The sequence below is a fragment of the Rhinopithecus bieti genome, unplaced genomic scaffold (assembly GCF_001698545.2).
Source record: "Rhinopithecus bieti isolate Rb0 unplaced genomic scaffold, ASM169854v2 scaffold_7049, whole genome shotgun sequence".
In the NCBI taxonomy this organism is placed as follows: Eukaryota; Metazoa; Chordata; class Mammalia; order Primates; family Cercopithecidae; genus Rhinopithecus; species Rhinopithecus bieti.
The window spans coordinates 589,600-614,151 of record NW_016805922.1 but is presented as its reverse complement, the minus strand read 5'-3'; the positions used below and the strand labels follow the sequence as shown (position 1 = coordinate 614,151).

General features: G+C 46.3%; 1 protein-coding gene across 4 annotated transcripts in view; it reads right to left on the bottom strand.

The window, feature by feature from the left end:
• The window catches only part of SRGAP3 (SLIT-ROBO Rho GTPase activating protein 3), a 270,073-nt gene that overhangs the window by 51,082 nt on the left and 194,439 nt on the right, over nt 1-24,552 (bottom strand). For 2 of the 4 annotated variants that reach the window (XM_017874153.1, XM_017874151.1), the window contains exons 6-12: nt 24,167-24,295; nt 22,225-22,446; nt 20,207-20,308; nt 17,015-17,212; nt 11,306-11,390; nt 5,567-5,594; nt 182-284 (exon numbers count right to left, since the gene is read on the bottom strand). In XM_017874153.1, the coding sequence (XP_017729642.1) occupies nt 182-284; nt 5,567-5,594; nt 11,306-11,390; nt 17,015-17,212; nt 20,207-20,308; nt 22,225-22,446; nt 24,167-24,295 (867 nt within the window). The remainder of the gene's footprint in view (nt 1-181; nt 285-5,566; nt 5,595-11,305; nt 11,391-17,014; nt 17,213-20,206; nt 20,309-22,224; nt 22,447-24,166; nt 24,296-24,552) is intronic. The other 2 variants (XR_001886028.1, XM_017874152.1) reach the window with 1 other exon arrangement.

Sequence of the window (24,552 nt, the reverse complement as noted above, 5' to 3'; positions counted from 1 at the left end):
GTTAGAGGCTACAGCGGCTCCCGTGAAAAGTCCTTGCTGAAGCTAAGAGTAGGCTGCAGTGAGGAACTAGCTCCACAGGGCCTGGCCAAGGACAGGGCTGTCTGCTGGCAGGGAGGCGGGAGGACAGAGGCTGCCATTACATTGGGTGCATTCGCGGACTCCATGGCTCCCCAGCAAGTACCTTAATGAATGCTTCCATACTGCCGTTAAAGAGTTTATGGCTATACACTGAGAGAGGCCTAGGTCTCCTCATTTTCTGTGGTTTAGGGGGAAGACAGGGGGGCCTAGGGGAAAACGGAACAAAAGAAATCAAGAAAGCAACCAACATAAACATACAACTGGGAAAGATGCTCTTAAAACCCACGACTAAAGGGGAACACAAAATATAAATGGAAGCCCCTGACCCCCCGCCAAGACATTGGTTTCCAATGTTCCATCTGAAGGCCTTTGGATGTTTTAGGAGATCTTAATTTACCCACAATGCCAAGCAGGAGCAACTCTTACATGACGCAAATGCATTCTAAATCTTAGGGGGAAAATAGGACATGTGCAAGAAACCACTGAAACTCCAATCAGAGGCTGCCATCCTGCAAAGCTGACCAGATGGAGGGGGAATCAGGGGAGAGAGATGTAATCTGTAGCCTGAGAAAGCAAGAGACTTTCAAAAATGATTGTGAGGGTTAATTTTCATTATTTTGGCTTAAATTTATCACCAAGTCTCAACTCCCAATGTACCAGGGCACTGATCTTCCTAATGCCTCTTGGCATTTCAAATGCACTTGACTAATCTTTATTTCATTGATCTAAGAGCCAGGCAATTACTATTCTCATTTCAGAGATGAAGAAACTGATACCATGAGGGAGGCTGCAACTTCTTTGGGGTCCCTGGGTGACACCAGGATGATGGTAATATCCTGTTCTTTAGTCAAGTACACTTTCTTTTTTTTCTTTTCCTTTGAGACGGAGTCTTGCCTTGTCACCCAGGCTGGGGTGCAGTGGCATGATCTCAGCTCACTGCAACCTCTGCCTCCCAGGTTCAAGCAATTCTCCTGCCTCAGTCTCCCAAGTAGCTGGGATTACAGGCATGCACCACCACGCCCAGCTAATTTTTTGTATCTTTAGTAGAGACAGGGTTTCACCATGTTGGCCAGTCTGGTCTTGAACTCCTGACCTCATGATCTGCCCGCCTTGGCCTCCCAAAGTGCTAGGATTACAGGCGTGAGCCTCTGTCCCCAGCCGCAAGAACATTTTCAATTAAACCACTTTCAAATCCATTATTATATTTAATGCCACCTCAACCCTGTATATGTGGCCCCATTTTACAGAGGCAGAAACTGAAGCCTCCTGTGAAGGAGAACTGACAGAGCTGGACCCCAAACCCAGGACTCTTTGGCTCCAAGTTCAGGGTTTTTCCTACCAGACCACCATCATGGAGCCTTAGGGCACTTTTTAATTTCCAACCAAGGACTCAGCTACCCCAGTCACCTTTGCTATGGGATCAGGTTGAAAGTGTCTTGCTTTACTTTAGGATTTCCGTTCCTAAAGTATGCTCCACTCTTGGCCACAGGGAGGGGTAACCATACCACAGTTCACCAGTGAAACAGCCACAAACACTGGACCTGTTTCCAGAATTGCTCACCATGCATATACCTATGTTGGCTTATTTGCTCATTTCACCACACAAGTTGGCCTGACTCAATGGTGCCAGCCTTCTGGGGCAAAGGGTTTTTTAAGGTTAGGAAGAGGGCCCCTAACCAAGAGAGGCAGTTCATTTTCAAATGGCTTGGTTCAAAATTTGGGTAGCAACAAGTGGGGACTCAGCCAGGCACAGATAATGTCCACACATGACAAGCAAAGACCTGGTCCCCCAAGTCTTCATTGATTTCTGTGAGTGGGCAAGAAATCTTCTGGACTATGCAGCCAATCAGGATAAATGAGATTCATGCTGCCTCTGCTGACTGGGCTTGTTGTACCTGTCTCCTTCAGTAAGCCAGCCATCCCCAGGGACCTCTAACCAACTTCTCCTAGGTGTTTGAGTATTGAGCAAATGCTGCTAGCTCCAGTACATGCATGGGCAAAAACCAGGTGAATCCAAATATCATGCCACCCAAACAACGGAAACAAAATAACAGCACAGATCAAAATTTTGAAAAGAAACAACAGGCAAGATTATTTCAAGCCCATCTTGGATCTATGTCAATTTGGTTAGCTAAGTCCATGTCATTTCTTTTCAAAATTACTTATTTTTTTTGAGGATGTATTTATGTGGGGTGGGATTTCTTACAAGATCTGCTCTTAAATTTTCAAATACCAAAGGCAAAAGAGAGTGTTAAAAATGTGACACAAGGCCAAAGGTTTTAAGTTTGGGGATTAGAAATAACTTGATGATAGAAACATTGTCACCCTGTTTTCATAGTGTTTGGTTTGTTTGTGAACATTCCCAGATCATTTCCTTATCACATTGCATGATAACCTCACAACAACCCTGTGAGGTTGGGAAAAAATATTCAATTCACTTTACATACAAGGTCAATGAGCCCACAAAAGATGAAGAAACTTGCCTAAGATCACACAAATAAAATGTGATTGAGGCTGGTGGTAAAATTCAGCTCTTCCTACTCTCAAGGCTCTAGTGTGAGTATGAAAGTGATTTCATCATAGAACATAGCATAGAACATCCAGAAGTAACATTAAATTATCTGTTAAAATTCTCATGGCCAGGAAGAGCAGAGACTCTTAAAGCAGGTGTTGGACACTCAATATCAAAAAACCTATGGTGCCCAACTGCAAGGTTTCCTTAAAAGAAAGTCCTAAGTGTTTTTTGTTTTTTCTTAAATTTTACAAAGTGGAATAAAGGAAAATAAGATACGTTTTCCATTTTCCTGCCCAATCCAGAAAGCAAAGGACTGCGTGAATCACATGGGGATTTCTTTCTTTGTGTGGTGTTCTGTGCACTGTCTGGAATCTCTGACAAGGAAACGTAGCTATCCCAACTTTGCACAATATAAAATCTATATTGACTTACTGAAGTGCTGGGTGGGGCACAAAGTGGGGAGCAGGGGGGCAGCCCGGCCAAGGAAAGTGGGGCAGCCTAAGCCTTCCATCTCTTCTGCTGCTCAGATGCAGAGCAAAAAGGAAAGAAAGAAAGAAAGAGAGGCAGGGAAAACAGGAACAGAGAAAGCCACAGAGAGAAAGAAAGAGAAACCAGAGACCAATGTCCCCTTTCTGCCTTTTAATCAAGATGAAAATTAACACACGTTGCCAACACAGGAAATTGCCTCAAAATTATCCTGCAACTAAAGGGATGTGATGAAAAATTCCCCTAGATAACCTAATAGACTTGGAGGTCAACATCCCAAATGGTGGCAATGCTGTAGTGCAATGCCAGTCGGGCCCTTGGAGGCTATGCATGGGCTGTGTACTGTGTTGCATCTGCTTGAACAAGATCTCGAGTGATTTCATCTCTAATCCAGACTACGAGGGCATGTCAACGTGGGTAAGGGGAGCCAGACATCATTTGAATCACAATAATCAAATCTTATATTTGCATCTTGCTTCGACATTTTCAATACACTTTTAAATTTAAGTGCATTATCACATCTGGTCATCCTGAATTACAGGGTTTTTACGAATTTGGTCTATCCTAAGATAAGGTTCTGAAGTGTGAGAAAAATATAACATACTGTAGCCCATATGCAAAACCAGTTCCTCTATACAAGGTCAACAGCAACTTGGCTGAGGAGATCTTGCTCAAATAACCATCCAAAAATGACATCCACCTCATGTGGGAGTCCATGGAAGATACAGAGAGAGTCATAGGACAGAGACGTTGTTAGCAACAATCTCCACAAGTTAGATAATGATTTTGGAGGTAAGGGAAGACTTTTAGTTTACTAACAAAGACTTTAGTTTACTTTGACCTTGACCAGGAACCAGAGTACACAGGGCTATGTCTGCAATTGAATGCAGGGTAGCTGCAGTTGAATGCAGGGTGTCTAAGTGGGAGGTCTGATAAACTCAGCTTGGATTTCCCAGGCCCTAGGTCAAGGAGGGTGTGGAATACTTCAGAGGGCTTTATTTAAAACACAAAACAAAAAAAAAAACAAACCCTCAACTTTCCACTGAGGGACGACCCTGAGACCTGGCCAAGGGTTTGATTACAGATCTCCTCTCCCACACTCTGCTGGAACAAACTTCTCTGCATGAGTTCTAGGAATTAGGAGGAAGTGAGGGACAGCTCAATTCATCCCCCATCTGTTTCACTATTTGCAGAATTTGGTGTAAAATTCAGCTTCTGTTGTTTTGAGACTATGACAACATTCTCTTGCCAGGAAAAAAAAAAAAATTATTATAGGTTTGTAAAAGATTCTTCGAAAGTGACCCTGCACATCTGCCGCCCCATGTGCTGGAAGGGCCTCGCCTGGTGTGAATCGTCCTGATGCTTCCAAATTGCCAGAGCCCAGAGGAACAGCTGTACGGGCTGAACTTCTGTCGAGCCCTCGGTCTTCCCATCCTGAGCCCAGGAAACTGAAAACCCTAGAGTTTTCCAAGACTTTGCCCCACTCCCTTCCCAAGGAGCAGGAGAGAGTTGGGAGTTCATCTTTGCTCTCGCCAAACATGATGGTTTCTCAGGATTTGGGGCCACTGGGAAGCATTTGTGGGAAAGAAAATAATGCTCTCAGGTCCTCGGGCCCAGAAAGTGAGGCCAAAAGTAGCGCTCTACTGCCATGTGATGGAAAAGTGCTGACCTCTGGGCCACTGGCTGAATTCCAGGTAGACAGTGCAGTATCTCTTACTGGGAACGCAGAAATGAAATAAGCTCTAAGCAAACAACCTGGCCAGTGACAGAGCCACTTATGGATCTAAGCTTTCTGAAAGGGAAGTAAAGTCAGCCCCTCAGCTATCAGCTGCTGAGTGGAAAGTGTTCACTGGCTCTAGTCTGCTCAGGGAAAAGCGCAAAAGGGAATGTTGAACGAGCTGAAGAGAAAGCAGAAGTTGCCCGTGTGTTACTTTTCCGTCAGCCCATCCAAGTGCCCGTGAGGTCCAAGCCAGGGTGTGGACAGCAGGGGAGTCTGTGCACATCTATGCGCATGCGTGTGCCCAGCTGCGCGCAATCTGAGCCTGACCCAAAGCCTTGGTACATGGGGACCCCAGGCTGGTCCTCGCAGTAAGGCTGGGCAGTTTGCTCAGCATGGTATAGCAGGTGGGAAGAGAGGTCAACAGCCACCCCACAGCCTCTGGCTCCTACAGGCTGCCCTCAGCCACTCTGAGTAGACAATACTGTCTCACCCGATGGCCAGCGCAAAGGGAGGGTGCCCCACTGCCACACAGCAGCCTCCAAAGCGCCCCTTCCATCGCCAGCCTGGAGGGGCGTGGCTTTGTCAGTCTAATGCTAGAAGCAGCGAAGCAGCAACTGTGCCTCACCTAGGCACACCCACACCAGCCCGTGGGGACATTGGTGAAGAAGCCATCCCTGCTTCTCCAGCTCCCAGCAGTGCCTCCCCAGCCCCATCCCACTCCCACCTCGGGCAGCAGATGAAAGAAAACACAACTCTCCCACTCTCACCTGGTGGTGCCGCATTCTGCTCTTTCCCCTGCAAAGAAAAGTATACATTAATGTTTAATTGCCTTTTCTTTTTAAACCAAAGAACTTTCGTCTTTTCTAAAACAAAACACAATGAGTCTTAATTATTTATGAAATATGAAATCAATTATGCCTAAGGTATGGTCTGTTGAAAAGAACTGCGTCTTATTAATTCTTTATTAAAAGCCTCCTATTTGTAGGGCTGTGTTCACACACACGTTATTGTTCACAGACATTTTCAGTGATTCTCAAACTACAGCCCTCTGGCTACTTGCATCAGAAACATCTGGGGGTCTGGTTAAAGATGCAGATTTCTTGGCTCTCTCATGGGTCTTCTGAATCAGAATCTCTGAGATAAAAACCCAGAAATCTGCATTTTAACAACCACCCCTGGTGATCACTTCTATGCCTCCCAAAGTTCGAAAACTCCTGCAATGTTTAATGGCAACAAAGACTGACTGAGCCCCTGTCATATGCCTGGCACTGAAGGATACCAGCCATAAGGCTGGTGCTCCTCCACCCTGCTGCCCTGCCTCCACCTTCATTCCCAGCTGAAGATCTTCTCATTTCCTTCATTGGAAAAGAAAATCAAGTAATATGGGTTCTCCATCTGCGTGCCTTCATTAGGCCCTCCCACCTACTTGCCAGACAAAGCCCAGACCTTCTCCTTATGCCCTGGTTCCATCCCCTCTGCCCTTCTGGGGACCTCAGTTTCTGCAGGTATCTCCCCTCTCCCTAGCATCACCAATCTCCTCTCTTCTGGACCATTTCCAGCAGCATATCTATGTGTTCTGGATACGCACGACCTAGCTTTTAACCCTTCTGTTGACCCCATTTCTCTTTCCAGCTACATCCTCATTTCTCTGCTCTTGTTTACAGCAAAATTCCCTGAAGGAGCTGTCTGGAGGCACTACTGCTTCCTCCCCTCCTATTCCCTCCTTACCCTTTTGCAGCTAGGCTTCTGTCCTCATCCCTGGGCTGAGACTGCTCTTGTCAAGGTCAACACTTAAGGTCAAAAAGGATCTCCTTCAGGCTGAATCCAATGGTCTTCTCTGCCCTTATTGTACCTGACCTCTGCACCATTCTACTCAGTTCACCACTCCCTTCTTACAAAGCTCTCTCCTCTTCACTTTCATGACTCCACACTTTCCAGGTGTTCTTCCTGCCCTACAGGTTCCTCAGTTTCTCTTTCTGTCTCCTCCTCATTCTGCCCAACCTCAAACCTCGAAATGTTGGAGTGCCATCAGGACACAGACCCAGGGCTGCTTTCCTTTTCTACACATCCTTTCTAAGTGACCGCAAGTGCTTACCGAGGACTCCCTACTCTATGTCTAGATCTTACCCTTCCCTAGAATTCCAAACTCAGATGCACTGCCATCTTTTATAAAAATAGCATAATTGAGGTATAATTTATATATCATAAAATTCACCCATTTGGAGTGTATCATTCAGCGATTTTTAGTGACTATTCAAAGTTATGCAACCCTCACCAGAATTCAATTTGAAAACATTTCCATCCCCAGGAAAAGATCCCTCCTTCTCTGGGTTCCCAAACTGTCCACTCTTCTATGTACTCCACATGGTCTAGTTACAATACCCTTCTCTCAATTCTTCTAACTCACCACATTTCCCGCATTTGCAAATGTTGTCCCCTCTTCCCCAAAAACTCTTCCCCTGGTTTTTCACTTGGCTGATACCTTCTCATCCTTTAGTTTCAGCTGAAACAGCAACTCCCCTAGGAACCCTCTCTGATCACCCTATCTAAAGCAGGTCCCCCCATCTCTCCCTGACACATATATGATTGTTCTGTATCTCAGCCCAAAGTTTTCATTCATGGCACTTAACACAATTATAATGCCCACCCTCTCTTTTTTTTAAGAGACAGAGACTTGCTCTGTCACCCAGGCTGGAATGCAGTGGCGTAATCTTGGCTCACCGCAGCCTCCACTGCCTAGCCTCAAGTGATTCTCCTGCCTCAGCCTCCTAAGTAGCTGGGACTACAGGGCCATCACCACACCCAGCTCAACTATCACACTTTCTTAGTAGTTTGTTTACCATTTGAGGTCTCTCTTTTCCATGAGGGCAGGAACCTTATCTTTCTTGTGTACCACTGTCTCCCCAGGCCTGGCCAAACAAAATGCCTGTGCTCTTGGATAGATGAATGAACAGATGGGGGCAGGTAGAAATCAAAGGTTTTAGGATGTGGAGTGGAATGTCAGAACACTCAGCTTCAGACTCACATTCCTGCTCTCAAGAATCCCACAATCAACATCTTAAGAAATAGGGTGACTCAGTATCTCATAAATATGGGGAATCAAAAAATGCCCATCCTTTACCTTCTGAGACCTGTTGGGATTTTAAAAATATATTTTATAGTTGGTGGTTCAGTCATTTTCTAGAAAGTCAGATGGCCTGGGCCTGGTGGCCATTTTGCTCTGTGATGGGCGATTAAATCTTGGCCTGAAAAGGTTATGCACCTTCCCTTTTATAGGCAGCACACTGTTCACTCATGCTTGAGGGGCTTTCAGAAATTGAAAAACCAACTGCATCTTGAGTGTAAACCCTGGAGCTTACAGAATACTCACACCCTAGAGCAATAAAAAGATCGTAAGTCTAAGACTCAGAGATGATGATAAACTGAGAATTCTCTGGCCAATAAAATGGCATAGCGACAGCCAAGGTGTGTGCTCTTGCTCCCAAGAAGTGCCAGTGACATCCTTTGTAACAGGGAATGCCATTTGCCAAGCACCTGGAAGCTTTTTGACTTGTATGTCTAGGGTCAATCATGTTCTCAAATCTGCTTCTAAGTAAAGCTGACCCCAAAGACCTTGGGTTTCATCTAACTTGTAGTTTCCTTGAGCTATCCTGTCAAAAGAGTACAGCAGTCCCCACTTATCTGTGGGGAATATGTTCCAAGACCCCCAGTGGATGCCTGAAACTGTGGATAGTACCAAATCCCACATGTCCTCTGTTTTTTCAATCTGATAACCAAGGCAGCTACTAAGTGGCCAGTGGGTGGGTACTGTATCCAGAGTGGATATGCAGGACAAAGGGAGGAGTCACATCCTGGCAAAGATGGAGCATGACGGCATAAGATTTCATCACGCTACTCAGAACAGTGAGAAATTTAAAACTTATGAATTGTTTATTTCGGGAATTTTCCATTTCATATTTTCAGGCTACAGTTAACCACAAGCAACTGAAACCATGGAAAGCAAAACCACACATAAAAGAGGGCTACTGTACTTTAGAGAAACTGAGGCACTAGACATGATACTACAAAATAGCCTTCATATGGCATAAAAAGGCCACTGATGCAGCTGTAACACTACCCTAGTCTTAGAAGAGAATTCTACTGAATAGAAGAACCAAAACGCTCAGGAAAAGGTGAATCACCAGTTGACACTCAGAAGGATGAATTCGCTAAGATTCTGAGCTCTCTTTGGCCTGCTGAATTTTTTCCCTTCTTCCTTCACCCAGTGGGCAATTTCCAATTTATCATTTAGGTCAGTACAAATTCTCCCCTTTCACCCAGTGCCCTGAGAATCTATATGTATCTTTATCGTGTAGTGGCTATATAAAAATGACTGGAGATTTGGTCTCAATTTATTCAGGTTCCATCTTTTTCAGTAATGCAGTAATTTATTAACTTCAGTTAATAACATGTGTCAGTATTCATTAATGCTGACAAATATAGTATACTAATGTAAAATGTTAATAAACATTAACTAGATGTGGAGTATATGAAACTAGATATGGAGCATATGAAAACTTTATACTATCTTCCCAACTTTTCTGTAGCTCTAAAACTGTTTTAAAATAGAACATTTACTTCAAAAAAAAAAAAAAAAAAAATTTTCTCTAGAACTGACCAGTCTATCAAGAACCATCCAGTTGTCAAAGGAAGCACAGTGAGCCTTTCCACAGCCAGCTTACTGAAACACAGGATTACAGAGATTCTTCCAGATGGCTTTTTCTCAGCTGCCCCTCTACTTTCGAAAACACATTTTCCGGGAGTTTTTTTTTTTTTTTTTTTTTTTGCTAATCAGCTCAAAACTCAGAAGAGGGACTGGTAGAGCAATCTTAGAGCAAGGTGTAGTTGAAGGCTAAATAAACTTGGAGGACCAAATGGACCAGGAGTTATGCCAACCAAAACTAAGTATGGTGATAATGATGATGACGATGATGATGACCGTCATTATCATCATCATCATCATCATCATCATCATTTGAGTTGGGAACATAAAGCAAGCCCCCAGAGAATGGCGGCAATGAAAGCTGCCTTTGTCAGGTAAGGGCCGCGGGAAGACAAAGCAAAGGGCCTCTTTATTCGTTAAAGCTCCACTGTGCTTCTGTGCCAAGAAGGCGTGGGCAGTCCACTGCACCAGACCCAGGATCTTATTTTTTAAAAGAAGATTAATTTTCCAAATTCAGCATCTAATTGCAAAACTGCAAGTAGCCACCAACTCATATGGTCCTACCTTTTGTTACCTGGCTCATGAGGAACAGCCCCCTGACCTGCGCCTATAAATACTGGCCCTCCTCTTTAATGCTAGTCTTAGAAGCTGCCCCCATGGCACCTACACCTGGAGCTCCACTCTTGGACTTTCTCCCTTTCTCCTCCATTCTCACTGTTTTTCTTCCCTTTTGGTACCCACACTCCTCCACACCCCCTTTATTCCCGGCCCGATACTGAAATGTCGGGATGAGTAAAATTTAGAGGGAAAGAATGAAGAAAAAGCTCACTGCAACTAAGTCTTCCCCACTCCTATCCCCTAGTCAATGAGTTTTTAACAAATGTCTACCCCCATGTAACTCAAATCAGGATATGGAACATTTATTTCCATCAGCACCCAATGTTTCCCCACTCTTACTACCTAGAACACACAAAACTAATCTGCAGGGACAGAAATCAGATCAGAGTAGAGCATGAGGGGCTGACTGCAAAGGAGCACAAGGGAATTTTTTAGTGTAACTGAAAAGCTCTATCCCCTGATTTCAGTGGTGGTTACCCATGCAGATGCAAAGGCCCTGGGGCAGGAACAAGCTTGGTGAGTCCTGAAGGGCAGAAATTTGCTCAGTGTGGCTACAGCATAGTAAGGAAAGGGAGAATGACTGATGAGGTCAGGGAAGCAGGCAGAAGCTAAGTGCTATAAGGCCTCACGTGCCATGACAGCAGCTGGGATTTTATTCCAACTGCCACTGGAAGGCATTGAGTGGCTTTAAGCCTGGTCATCAGGTCCCTCAAGGGCCAAACCCTGACTTACTGTATGGATTTTCCTTCTCTGGACCTAGAACCCTGGCCAGACACTCCAGTAGTATTCCTTGCAAACAGTGTCTGCTGAAAAATGTCAGTGCCGGCCTCTGAGGTCCTGGATTCCCATTCCCTACCTGATGGGTGCCCCTCTATCAGTTTGCCTTGGACTGTCCCTGCCAACCTAAACTAAGACTTGTGGTTGCCCTCATTTTCTTTTTTTTATTTATTTTTTCTTTCTATTAATCAAAAAGCAAGTCACGCCCTTTATTTTCTATAGCCAGATTGGACCCCCAAGGCATCTGTACCAAGGTGATTTTCCTAGCCTGCCCAGTCCTGGTCAGTCCAGGTTCATTCTGCCAGATGCCTGCTGTCTAAAGCTTAAGCAGCTCAACACGTCAGGGGGACACAGTGAAACCCAGTGGGGAACAGAGCACCTCCCAGAGGGCCTCCGCCACCTCACTCACCTTCGCCCAGGGTCTGCTTGAGTAAATCGTGCTTGGCCTGCAGCTTGGTGATGAGGTTACTGCCATTCACATATTCTTTAAATTTCTGTAAGACACAAGGCACAAAGAAGTTATAGATTGCAAGGCCGAGTAATGGGATATATGCCTCTGCAACTGACCTCTGGGACAGGGAAGCCGAAGAGAGATCATGTCACCCGCAGGGACCCCAGTGCAGGGAACAGAGAGGCCTCTGCATCTGCGTCTTTGCTTTCCTCCATCTAGATCCTCAGCGCTGCCATGCCGTGGCCAGGCCTTGGAGGGCTCCAGGCCTTTCAGGTCAGGGGTTAGGAACACAAAGCAAGCCGGGGGAGAATGGGAGCAGTGAAAGCTGCCTTTGTCAGGTAAAGGCCACAAGGAGACAAAGCAAAGGGCCTCTTTCGTCATCAAAGCTCCACTGTGCTTATGTGCCAAGAGCAATAAAAATGGGAACGATCCCAGGGGCCACGCTCAGCCGAGGCCAGAGAGCTTTATCAGATCTGTCAGAGGAGCCTGGGATCAAGTCTTCCTTTCATCTGGCCCCGCTTTGAAGGAGGAAGGGCTTGCAGGCCCCTGAGAGGCTTTCCCATTAAAATAACCCAAATTGCAGTAGGTGATAGGATTTTCTTCTTTTACAGATGAGAAAAATGAAGCTTGCACCAGGAAGTGATTTGTCCAAGGTCCCATGGAAAGTCAGCTGTGGGCCACACCCAGCCCCAACCTGCTTCCTAGTTCAGGGCCCTGGCCCAGTGCAGTGCACCTTAGAGCGGTACTGAAGGACAGAGAACAGGCCAGGACAGAAACACACCTACCTGCCTGAACTCAGCCTGGGCCTCAGCCACCTCTACACGGGTACCAGCTTCCCCTACCTGTACAGTCTCAGAGCCCCACTGGGCATGCCTCTGCTGCATGGCCAGCTGCTGGAGGGTGGGCTCCACACCCAGCTCATCTCCGGCTCCCCAGTGCCTAAAGCTGTGACTGGTTTAGAGTAGGTGCTGAGAAATTTCACTGGATCCCTGCCCTCTTGAAGCTTATGTGGTGGAGTGGGGAGGGAGACAATAAATGAACAAAAAAGATAAGTAAAATACCACTCGGTCAGGTGGTGGTGAATACTATGGATAAAAAGAAATCAGAGCTGAGCATGGTGACTCACACACCTGTAATTCCAGCTCCTCAGGAGGCTGAGGTGAGAGGATTGCTGGAGGCCAGAAGTTCAAGACCAGCCTGGGCAACACAGCAAGACCCAGTCTCTAAAAAAATAAGTTTAAAAAACTAGCTAGGCCTGGGGGCGTGTACTGTAGTGCCAGCTACTCAGGAGGCCAAGGTGAGAGAATCACTTGAGCCTAGGAGGTTGAGGCTGCAGTGAGCTATGTTCATGCCACTGCACTCCATTCTGAGCAACAGAGTGAGACCCCCATCTCCACAAAATATAAATAAAAATAAAATAAATAAATAAATAAATAAATAAATAAAATAAAATAAAGTGTGAACAGTGGATTGGAAGTCCAGGAAGACCTCACTGCAAAGTGGACATTTGAGCCAAGGTCTGAAGGAGGTGGAAAGGGGGCCACATGGGGACCTGCAGGAAGGAGTTTTGTAAGCAAGGGGCACGATAATTGCAAGAGCTCTGAGAATAAAGTCAAGGAAGTAGATGTGACTGCCCCAAATCTACCTGCTAGTTTCTCAAAGAGAAACCCACTCTATTGTCCCAGCCAGCACACTAAAAAAAGGGGCAGAGAAAAGTGAGTTGTAGAGGCTCAGACACCCCCAAGTCAACTGTAGAGGAGGGCCTCTAATATCACCACCTTCCCATTGACAGCCGTGGGAGAAAGACCCATTGGAGTGAGGGCTGACATATACACAAATAAGACTGGGGTCACCTCATGCTGGACCACCTTGATGCTCTGGAATGAACGGGCTGGTGGGAGGTTGTGGTGTCCTCTCTCCTTTTCCATGGTCCTAGGCTCCCAGGACCTGGCCTAGTGGCCATTAAGAGTCACTCCCCTTTGTATCCGCAGAGCACCTGACAGTTTTCACATACAGATGTTTAAGCCTCATCACAATCTTGGACAGTAAATGGGGAAAGCATCATCAGGCCTGTTCTACCCAGAAGAAAACAGAAGCTCAGAGCTGTGGTCACTCACTGGGTGACCTCGGCAGATTATTGAGCATTTCTGGGCCTCCATGTCCTCCCCAGTGTGAACTGAGAGTAGACTCAGTGTTTCTCCAAGTGTGGGGCAGAGGGCCAGGGGCTCGTAACCAGCTGGGGAGACTGTCAACGCGCAGATTCCTGTTCAAGAATACCTTGAGTCTAACCCCTCATTTGACACTGAAGGAGGAACCAGTGAGGCCCAGAAGTGTTCCCAATTCCAAGTATCCATCTTGGGAGAGTGGTAGTCTGAGAACCTACTTTTTTTTTTTTTTTAAGATAAGGTCTGGCTCTATTGCCCAGGCTGCAGTGCAGTGGCACAATCTTGGCTCATCACAACCTCTGCCTCCCAGGCTCAAGCCATCTTCCCAAGTAGCTGGGACTACAGGGACACAGCAGCCTAAGTAGCTGGGACCTCAGCCTCCCAAGTAGATGGGACTACAGCCACACACCACCATGGCCAGCTAATTTTTGTATTTCTTGTAGAGATGGGGTTTTGCCATGTTGTCCAGGCTGGTCGTGAACTCACAAGCTCAAGTGATCTACCCACCTCGGTTCCCAAAGTGTTAGGATTACAGGCATGAGCCACCATGCCTGGCTGAGAACCTACATTTTTAACAAGCTTCCCAGATGGTTCAAATGCACACTTCAGTTTGGTAACTACTGTCTAAGAGGCTCTCTATAGATGCTTTCAGCAATAATGTCCTCTCATTTTATCTCCTATCCAAGAATTCCCCAAAAAAGCAGAGCTGAGGGGTAAGCTGATATTCTGTTCACCGTGTCTCACTGCCCCAAGAAGTTGAAGATCTAGTCCCAAACACATAACACATGCCTTGGCAGGTCATCCACTGGTTAGTGCAAATTACAGCCTGGGGCTTTGTAACCCATCTCTGTCCGCCTCATTTAAGCTTCAACCATCTGAAGAATAACGAATGTCCACAAAATAAAGAATGCCATCAAATTGTATTGATGTTTGTATTTAAAGGATTATGATGTCCTTAAAAAGACCTAAAATAATGAGTCCTGAGAAGGTATACTAGGAAACCACGCTAACAAACTAAATATTAAGAATAAACTATAACATCTTATGACCCTTAGTCATAGATACTAGAGAATCCTCCTAACTTCGAGTAGGCTGAACCCCCTTCTTGCATTCTGTTCCCCAGATTTCTTTGCTTCTACTGCGAAAGTGAATTAATATTCATGTGCATGTTGTAACCATAAATTCTCTTTGTGAACACAGTAGGCCCCATGGAAGTGGCGAATGCCAGCAATCAGCGTGGGCTGCTTCGCTAAGCTCTGCTTTGTTTTCTTCCTTGACAGGGTCAAAGGGTGTTGGAGAAAATGCAGTGTGTGTCGACTACTGGTTTTCGACCAGGGATTTGACAAAGCCAGTTACAAGATGGAGCTCGGTTAGAATTGGGTGGGTTTGTGATGGGTTAAATGACTACAGTTCAATCGATATTAGCCTCATTGCTTTTCTCTTTTCTTTTATTCTTTTCTTTTTTTTTTTTTTTTTTTTTTTTTTTTTTTTTTTTTTTTTTGAGACAGCCTCCCTCTGTCACCCAGCCTGGAGTGCACTGGTGCAATCACAGTTCACCGCAGTCTCAACCTCCCAGCCTCAAGCAATCCTTCCACCTCACCCTCCTGAGTAGCTGGGACCACAGATATGGACCATGTCTAGCCTTTTTTTTTTTTTTTTTTTTGTAGAAATGGAGTCATCCTATGTTGCCCAAGCTGGTCTCAAACTCCTGAGCTAAAGGGATCCTCCTACCTTGGCCTCCCAAAGTGCTAGGATTATAGGCATGAGCCATGGCGCCTGGCCCTAGCTGCATATTTTTAACACCTCTGTCTTTGGCCTTGGCCTTGGTATATCCATTAGTCTTTAAATTGATTAAACTTTGGAAGCCACGCTCACTGAATCTGCAGGTAACACAGGTTTGAGGAGACAGCATGTATGCTGAGTAACTGGATCAGGATGTTGACTAAAACCATGAATTGAATTCATCAAGAGGAAAACTAACTGGTGATAAACAGAAGACCTGCCCAAGACATCCCCTACAAAGCCTTAGGAAGAGTGAGGCCTGGTTAATGGCAGCATGCAGGGAAGAGAGCTATAACTGATATTAACTTAGCCTTAAAATAATAATAAAAGAATATGATCTTAGAACGTATGAATAGGAGCATAGTACCTGGTATAGAAGGGGTGAACATTTTGCTCAATTCTTTTTTTTTTTTTTTTTTTTTTTTGAGACAGAGTCTCGCTCTGTTTCCCAGGCTAGAGGCAGTGGCACAATCTCGGCTCACTGCAAAGTCCGCTTCCCAGGTTCAAGCAATTCTCCTGCTTCAGCCTCCCGAGTAGCTGGGACTACAGGCGCACACTACCACACCCAGCTAATTTTTTGTATTTTAGTAGAGACGGCTTTTCACCATGTTGCCCAGGCTGGTCTCGAACTCCTGAGCTCAGGCAATCTGCCCGTCTTGGCCTCCCAAAGAGCTGGGATTACAGGCGTGAGCCACCACGCCCAGCCAATTTTGCTCAATTCTGTGTTGGGCAGACCACTGCTTGGAGTCTCACCTTAGAAGAGGCATCAGCACATGGAACATATTCAGGAGAGAGTCACTAGGATACTGAGGCTACTCAAAACAAAAGTTTATAAGGCAGGACTGAAAGAATCAGATACATTTAGCCTGGAGAAATGAAATCCCAGTTCCCTGCAACCATGTGAAATACTGTCATGTAGAATTAGCCTCCACTCTGGGTGGTCCCAGAGAAGAGAACCAAGAAATCCCAGTGAGGTAGATTTTTGAAGATAGCAAAGATAAAGGAAAACATGATAATACTAAAAGCCAGGCACAATGCAAACAAAAGGGCTGTTTGGGGGAAAAGGGAGCTTTTAATCTTGGGAGCAATCAGGCAGAGTTAGGATGGCTCCTGGGCAGGGATGTGGCTGAACAGACTCAAGCATCCCATGGAAGATTTAAGGTCCCTTACAAACCTAATATTCTATGCTCAGTAAACATATGTTGAACTAAAGCCCCAGTCCCCGTCTCCTTGCTCCTCCCAGTCCCTGTCCAAATGGAAGATAATTAACATGCGATTTTATATGAAGCGCAAGCAACTAAAGAGCAATTTGCTTGGATTCTTTAGGGCATTTTTTTCCAAAGCTCACACCTAAATTTAAGACAATTCAACATGATAATCTATATACATAATTTTAGGGTTGTTCCTTGGGACTTGCACCTGACTCTGTTAGCCATTTTCTTATCACCCCACTGAATAAAACTGTCTCGGTTTTTTTCTAGAGCAAGAAAATGTCAATAATCATCACCCAAGATCAATGCCAGTGCTACCCATTGGGAATTCACTTTCTGCATTTCAGAAAACCAAGCCAGGCAACTTAATTTTAAAAGCATGGTGGTGGAGTCTCAGGTCCAGTTGACCCATGTGGTTTCTCTGGTTCTCAGTAGCTTGGGTTGCTCCTGAAAAGTCACTGCCAGTGGGTTGGCAGACACTGTGGTTCTGGGCCCAGGATGCCACTTACTGTAAAATAAAACATTTCTGTTTCCTGCTGGTTGGCTCTCCTCTTGGCAATGTTGATCTTGCTCATGTAGGTCTCAGAGGCAGCCGACTTGACAGACTCTGTTGATCGACTGTGTTGGAAGGCATCAGAGACATCAAAGTCCTCCACAGTCAGCATGTCCTGTAATGTCTGCATGGTGGCATCCAGGGTTTTCCTAACCTGGAGAAACACAGCGGATTGACAAAAATCCTGTATTTTCATACTGCCATTGACCCTTAAAGTCCCTTTCCCAACTGTCGCTTTACTTCTTCCATATAAAATCCCTAGGATATAGGCAGAACAAAAATAATCCTTCTCACTGTATTAATGTGGAAAACACAAATTAGTCACCAGCCCAAAATCACACAGCTGGCTGGGATGAGAAGCCAGGTTGCCCAATTTAAAGACATTTTATTGTATGGCTCCTGCCAGAGAGAACCTTGAGGAATGTTGCAACAAATGAGGAACCCAGGTTTCTAGGTTTGCTTCTCTTGCCCTAATTATGTAACTCCAAACCAGCTCCTCCAATGTAAGGTGGTCAGTTGAGTAAAGACAACATTAGACATGCTCTAGTTCTCTTCATTCAGAGAAGGGTAGAGACAAAGCTGACAATGGTGGGCAGCCATTCTTCATGAACAAACTCTCCAGGTATCTGCTATTGGACTCCTATCAAAAGCCCAGCTGAGAAAAGGAAAACTCCAGGAAGACAGCTGCTGAGGCACACATTGTTCAGTTAGGACTCCAGTTTTTCTTCTGGAATTTCATGGGACCACCAGAAGCCTGCATGAGCAGGGTCCACGGGCCCTGACCTTACAGCACCCCTTTGCTGAACTGTGCCTAAAGGGCAGATTCTTTGCTTTGGAGGCTGGTTCCAAAATAGTACCTGGAAAACTGCCTCCAATGTTTGTTATAAAATTATTGTCACTCAAAGTCTATTTCTTGTCACTCAGACCTCAGCTTAAATGTCACCTCCTGGTGACATCAGGCCCCCCCGATATCTTCACTCAGTGCCTATTACTGTCTAATATTTTCCAAGCTCATTCATTTCTTGGCTTGTTTTTGTGTTTTGTAAATGAAAAATAAAATTCTAAGCCCCAACCATCTGAATGGACCTCTCCTCTCGGTCAAGGGCATTCCAATGTTAACCTGAAAACTAGTTCAGGCCATGATGGGAAGGGGGCGGCAAACCTACCTCATTATACCCTCCTCCTTTTTGGAATTACTGTTAGAACAGACTCTTTAAGTCTGATAGAAACGTTTACAGTCTATCCTCTGAAGCCTACTACCTGGAGGCTTCATCTCTATGATAAAACCTTGGTCTGCATAACCCCTTATCTTAACCCTGACATTCCTTTCGTTAGACAATAACTTAACTATTTCAACCAATCGCCAATCAGAAAATCTTTGAATCTGCCTATGACCTGAAAGCCCCTGCTTCCAGTTGTCCCACCTTTCCAGATCAAACCAAGTACATCTTACATGTATTGATTGATGCCTTACATCTCCCTAAAATGTATACAATCAAGTTGTGGCCCAACCACCTTGGGTACATGTTTTCAGTATCTCCTGAGGGCTATGTTCCAGGCCATTGGTCACTCATATTAAGCTCAGAATAAATCTCTTCAAGTATTTTACAGAGTTTGACTCTCTTTGTCAACAGTTTTAAGTATTATCTGTCTTTTCTCACTAGAATATTCCCTCCCGGAGAGGAGGTGCTATGTTGTGTTGTGTTCACTCACTTTATTCTCTATCTAGAACAATGTTTGGTACACAATATGTGCTCTATAAATACTTGAATAAATATTGTTGAATGAATACATGAATCAATTCTTCTTTCTAATGCAGCATGACAGGAAGCTCAGGTTCAAAATTAAGTCTATTCAAGCCCGTTAGCAGCTCATACAGAGGAACACTGGCTTCATTCTCCTTTCTTTGGCCCTGATTTCCAATTTAAATTCCATTAACATTATGATCCATATGCTATTCCGTGTAAACAATTTAAAATCCTTTGAGGGAAGATATAGGGCATAAATAAATAAAGAAAACACTCTGTTCATCTCCTGTCTCTTTCCAGGTTTGAAAAACAAATATATAATTTGTCTCCATACAACCTGCCCCCGGGGACTGCACTGATTTGCTATCATCCTGAGCTCCAATCTGTCTCACATTTGTCCTAGGTATGTCCTTTGTGGAGCTGAAAAGCAAAGTTGCCCTCTCTGCCCAGGATAGCACTCTTGAGATTTGAAGATCAGGACTGTGTCTTCCCACCTCCCCACAGTGACTGCACTTTCAAAAATAAACCTGCCCATGACCTCGAGTGTCACTCCCTCCATCCTGGTGTCCTTTCTCCAGGGGCCTCCAGTTTGTTGACATCCTCCTTGGAGGAGGAGTCCAGGTTGGAAAAGGATGTTTCCCATCTGGCCTCTTCAGTCCACAGAATAGAGCCACTGCACTGGTATTTCCATCTGTACCCACTTGCTGAGAATCCTATGCCCCACAGCTGCAGGGGAGGGAGGCTGGGCCTGGTAAGACTGACCCGCTCCTTGGAGCTCAGAATCCATGTCACATTTAGTGTGCCCTGGGTTGTTTATTTCATTGTGTAATTTAAAATACCTACTGTTATTTCTAATGATAAAACAGAAATTCATTGCAGAAAATAGAAGAAAGCGCAAAGAAGTAAACAGAAAGCACCTATCACCCCACAATGCAAACATAGCAACTAATAACATTTAAGCATTTCCCTCCAGTCTTTTTTCTATGCCTAGAAATATACACATGCTTTAGCGTACTGCAGTTACGGCAATACTGAACATACAGTCCTATTTCCTTTTGTGTTTTGTTTGTTTGTTTGTTTGTTTTGAGATGGAGCCTCACTCTGTCATCCAGGCTGGAGTGCAGTGGCATGATCTCAGCTCACTGTAACCTCTGCCTCCCAGGTTCAAGCAATTCTTTTGCCTCAGCCTCCTGCCTTTTGTTTTTCTTCAATTTAACATCTTATAAGCGTTCCCCCAGGCTATTAATGATTCTTAGTGTGTGTGGTTTTAATGATTGTGTACTATTCCATCTTATAAGTGGAACTATCATTTCTTATGCATTCCGTGGCACAAGTGGACTCCTTGGGACAAGCCAGGCCTTCCAAAGGAAATCCCTTATAGGGCAGAGGGGCTCACTCACCTCCTCATTCTCTATCTTGAGGGTGGCCAGTCTGGACTGCAGCTGGTGATACCGCATGAGCAGTTCTGTCTGGACGGGCTGCTGAGCGCTGACCTGGCACACCTGCAGGAATAACAGCCACCATCTGTGGTTGCCCTGTGCCCTCCTCACCTGTGTGGCGCTAGGGCGGAGGAGTGGGGGTGCTACCATTAACATCCCAATCACAGTCCAGGAAACAGGCTCCGAAAGGTTGAGTGACCTACCCAAGGTCACAGAGCTCATAAGTGGCCGTGGCAACCAATGCCAGATGAGAACCAGGGCCTTCCTACTCAAAGTCTGCCCTCTTGCCATTGCCAGGTGTGGCCTTTCAGTCATGATCTACATTTGGGAAGCAAGTGAAGGTTTACAAAGAGCCTTAACATAATCTTACTAAGCAAAATTAATTGGTTAATTTCAAGGCAAGAAGTTGTGGCAAGAAAGCAACCACCTAAGAGAAGCCAATGGGAAAAAAACCTGAATGGGAAACAATCAGGGCACACTCCCATTGTGCCGCAGAACGATGCTGCAGCAGGGCAGCTGTGAGACAATGCACTCTCACAGCTCATAGCTCTTCATCCCCCAGCACTTGACTGGGTGAGGGCTGGAGGAGGGGAAGCACCTGAGAAATGCTGTTCTCCCTCCGCCTTTTTTTTTGTTTGTTTGAGACAGGATCTCACTCTCACCCAGGCTGGAATGCAGTGGCGCTATCGCAGCTCACTGCAACCTCCGCCTCCCAGGTTCAAGCAATTCTCCTGCCTCAGCCCCCCAAGTAGCTGAGACTACAGGCACCTGCCACCATGCCCAGCTAATTTTTTTTTTTTTAAACAGAGACAGGGTTTCACCATGTTGGCCAGGCTGGTCTTGAACTCCTGACTTCAAGTGATCCACCTGCCTCGGCCTCCCAAAGTGCTGAGATTACAGATGTGAGCCACCGCCCTCCACCTCTCATGTGGGATTCTAGTATTACCTGCAGGTTAGGCTGCTGGCAGGCATGTGCACCTCACCCCTTCCAGGAACACAGCTAGGATCACAAGGGACACTAGGGCTCTCTGGACAGTATTAGTTATTTGCCACTGACTGGGCAACCCAAAGTTTATGGTCACCAGTGGTCACCATGAGGCCCGCATTTTCAGGTCCAGGTGATGGATCGAAAGAGTTGGAGCTGACGGCAGAGGGATGGGGCAGGCACAGCAGTGCAGCCCTGCAGAAGCAAGTGGGCAGAGCCATGCAGAGGGTCTAGCAAATGTCATCTTCTCAGATGCCTCCTTGCCCCTCCCCTCCTAGCAGGTGCCCCAGACAGCCCAGCTGAGCCTCACTGGGACCCAGAGGCTGGCTGGGTCAGGGACACTGTTGGAGTGGGTTCCCCCAATGCCCAGAGGAAGCAGTGACACAGATAAGCTCAGGCAACTATTTGCATAAGGGATTTTGTAAGCCTTGGGTAACTAGTAGGGCTGTGGTGGGGCCAGTCACAACGGCCTTCTTCCCATTTGTTTTTCATTTGTTTGTTTGTTTGTTTGTCTGTTTGTTTTTTCAGAATGTAACAAGGATCTGAGCAGTACAAGCACTGAAGGAAACTCGATTGTCTGGCATATCAAAGGCTTGTAGTGTTGGAGGAAGGGAGTGCCCTAGTGGAATGCACCAGCCTGAATGGCTGTAGTGAGGCTACAGTGAGGCCCAGGCTTCCCAGGGACCTCACCTGGGCATCTGGGGGAAGAACATGAGCCTGTGTGCAGACTGGGGCTCCCTTGGAGTCTTCTAGACATAGCTGGGAGGGGTTGTAAAGGAAGCCAAGGTCCTGCAATTCTGCATGGGGGGCACTTGAGACAGTAAGATTAGGGTATTAGTGGTAAACTCCTCGGCTGGGGAAGCCCATGAACCAGGAGTTTGACCCCAGGCCTCGGATAGAAACTTCCCGTATGTGCAACCCGGGCTGATGTTCTGGAGCACATGGGGGAACAGAGGGAGGCAGCCCCAAGTCCGGGCTCCAGGGGGAAGCCTACCTCATCCCCCATGTGGGGCTGGAACTCGAACTTGAGTGGAGGGCAGAAGACTTGATTGCACATGTCCATGACTGTGTGCTTGTCACTTCGGGAATCCAGGTTGTCCACTGCATTCTCGATGACATCCAGTCCCTCGTGGCGAGAAGTCTCCAGATTGTATTCAGCTGAGAGATAGGTCCGGAAGGTGCGGGCCAGGCTGGCATGAAAGCCCAAATCACAGCACTTGGGGAGAGGCAACAACAGAAGGTTACAGGTGAGAGCCAGGATGTGGAGGGGTGGTCACTGGCCACCACAATGACTTACAATCGCCTCCCTTTCCACAGCTGAATCTTCCATCCCGGAGGCCCCAAGGCACTTTGGAATCCTACTGCACAAACCGCACCGTGGCCCTCAGTGGGAGTTGCGGTCGAGATTTGCGCAACAGTAGAACTAGGCTCCCTATATTCACCATCTTTCTCTTTTTTTTTGAGATGGAGTCTCACTCTGTCACCCAGGCTGGAGTGCAGTGGGGTGATCTCAGCTCACTGCAACCTCCGCCTTGTGGGTTCAAGCAATTCTCCTGCCTCAGCCTCCCGAGTAGCTGGGATTACAGGTGCCCACCACCACTCCCAGCTAATTTTTGGCCTGGCTGGTCTCGAACTCCTGACCTCATGATCCACCCGCCTTGGCCTCCCAAAGTTCTGGGATTACAAGCATGAGCCACTGCTCCCAGCCCATCTTTCTCTTCTTTAGGGTGGTGTGCATGCATCCCCTCTGCCTGGAATACTCTTCTTTCAGAATTCAGTTTAGAGGTCACTTCCTCCAGGAAGGCTTCCTTGATGTTCTCCCCACTCAGAGTTGGTCAGGTGTTCCTTCTCCAGGGGTCCACATTTCCCTCTACCTCCCTCACTGTGACCCCTGCCACTTAGTATTAAAATCATCTATCAACATGTCCTTGGTAAGGTGCGCTCCCCGAGGGCCAACCCACTGGCTCCTGCACCTCAAGTGCCAGACAACAGCAGGTGCTCCACTAATATATGGTAAACGGATCAATAAAAGGGCTGAAAGGGCAAAAAGGAAAGTTGAAAAGTAGGAAAGAGGAAGGTCTGTCCTTGGGCCCTTTGGGAGCTCCCTCTCCTTGCAATGCTGACAATGGGTCCCCCTCTGGAGCCATGGGAAAAGCAGGAGCCCCCTGACTTCCCGACAGGATACACCAGGAAAAGAGCCCATCAACCAATACCAAGCCTTTATTAAGCATGGACAGGGCCAGCTCCCCATCTGTGCAGGAAGGGGACACAAGAGAAACAGTCCTGGCTCCTATTTAGATGACAAAGAAGCCCTCCCCAGCGCCTCCGCTCACAGTGTTCCTTCTCCCAGTCTGCTTGTCCCTGTGGCGTGTCCTGCACAGCTGGTACTTGGGAGTCAGTCTTCCATTCTCCATTTGCTTAAGCTGCCCGATTTCTCCTGAGATAATCTCCCCACACAAAGCTGATCTGCATAATTAAGTCTGTCTCATTTGCTACTTTCTTTCTCATGTATGTGTGTCTGGCTGAGTGGCCCTAGGGGCGCTAAACATATTACCAATAACATCTCCTTTACCACACTGGGAAATCCCCCAAGGCATGAACTGTGTATGGGTTACCCCTGAATCCCTCAAACCCAGCAAAGGACCTGGTGTCCAGGAGGGCACTTGGGAAGTCGGCACTGGATATACGACTGCCCAAGTCAACTGCACTGGGGCCACCAGAGGCCCATGTCCCACTCATGAAAATAGACACCATGAGGTAACACTCATTTTCCTGCTTCCAAACATTTACTGCCCCTCCCCTCCGGCAGGGCTCAAAAGACCCCTGGCTACCCCAGAATGTCAGCTAAAGACAAAGACCAGCCCCTCCTTCAGCCAGTGATGTGCGCCAGCCCAGATGTGGGCCCTGCTCAGTCCCAGACTCCCCAGGGAGCTCACATCGATCAGATCGGAGACGTCATGGATGTAGTATTTGCTTATAGCTGCATTGGTGGCTGCCAGATTGAGCAAGTAGTCATTCCGGGCCTTTGTGCATTTCAACTTGTTTTCAGAGTACTTGGCCTGCCTCTGGAAGAAGAAAAGAGTAGACATAAGAAAAGCCGTTTAAGAGGACAGGACTTGTGATTTTTTTTTATTTTTTATTTTTTTTTAGAGACAGGGTGTTGCTATGTCACCCAGGCTGGAGTGCAGTGGTGTGATCATAGCTCACTTGAGCCTTGACTCCTGGACTCAAACAATCCTCCCACCTCAGCCTCCTGAGTAGCTGGGACTACAGATGCATGCCATCACACCTGGTTAGTTTTTGTTTTTAAAGTTTTTTTAGA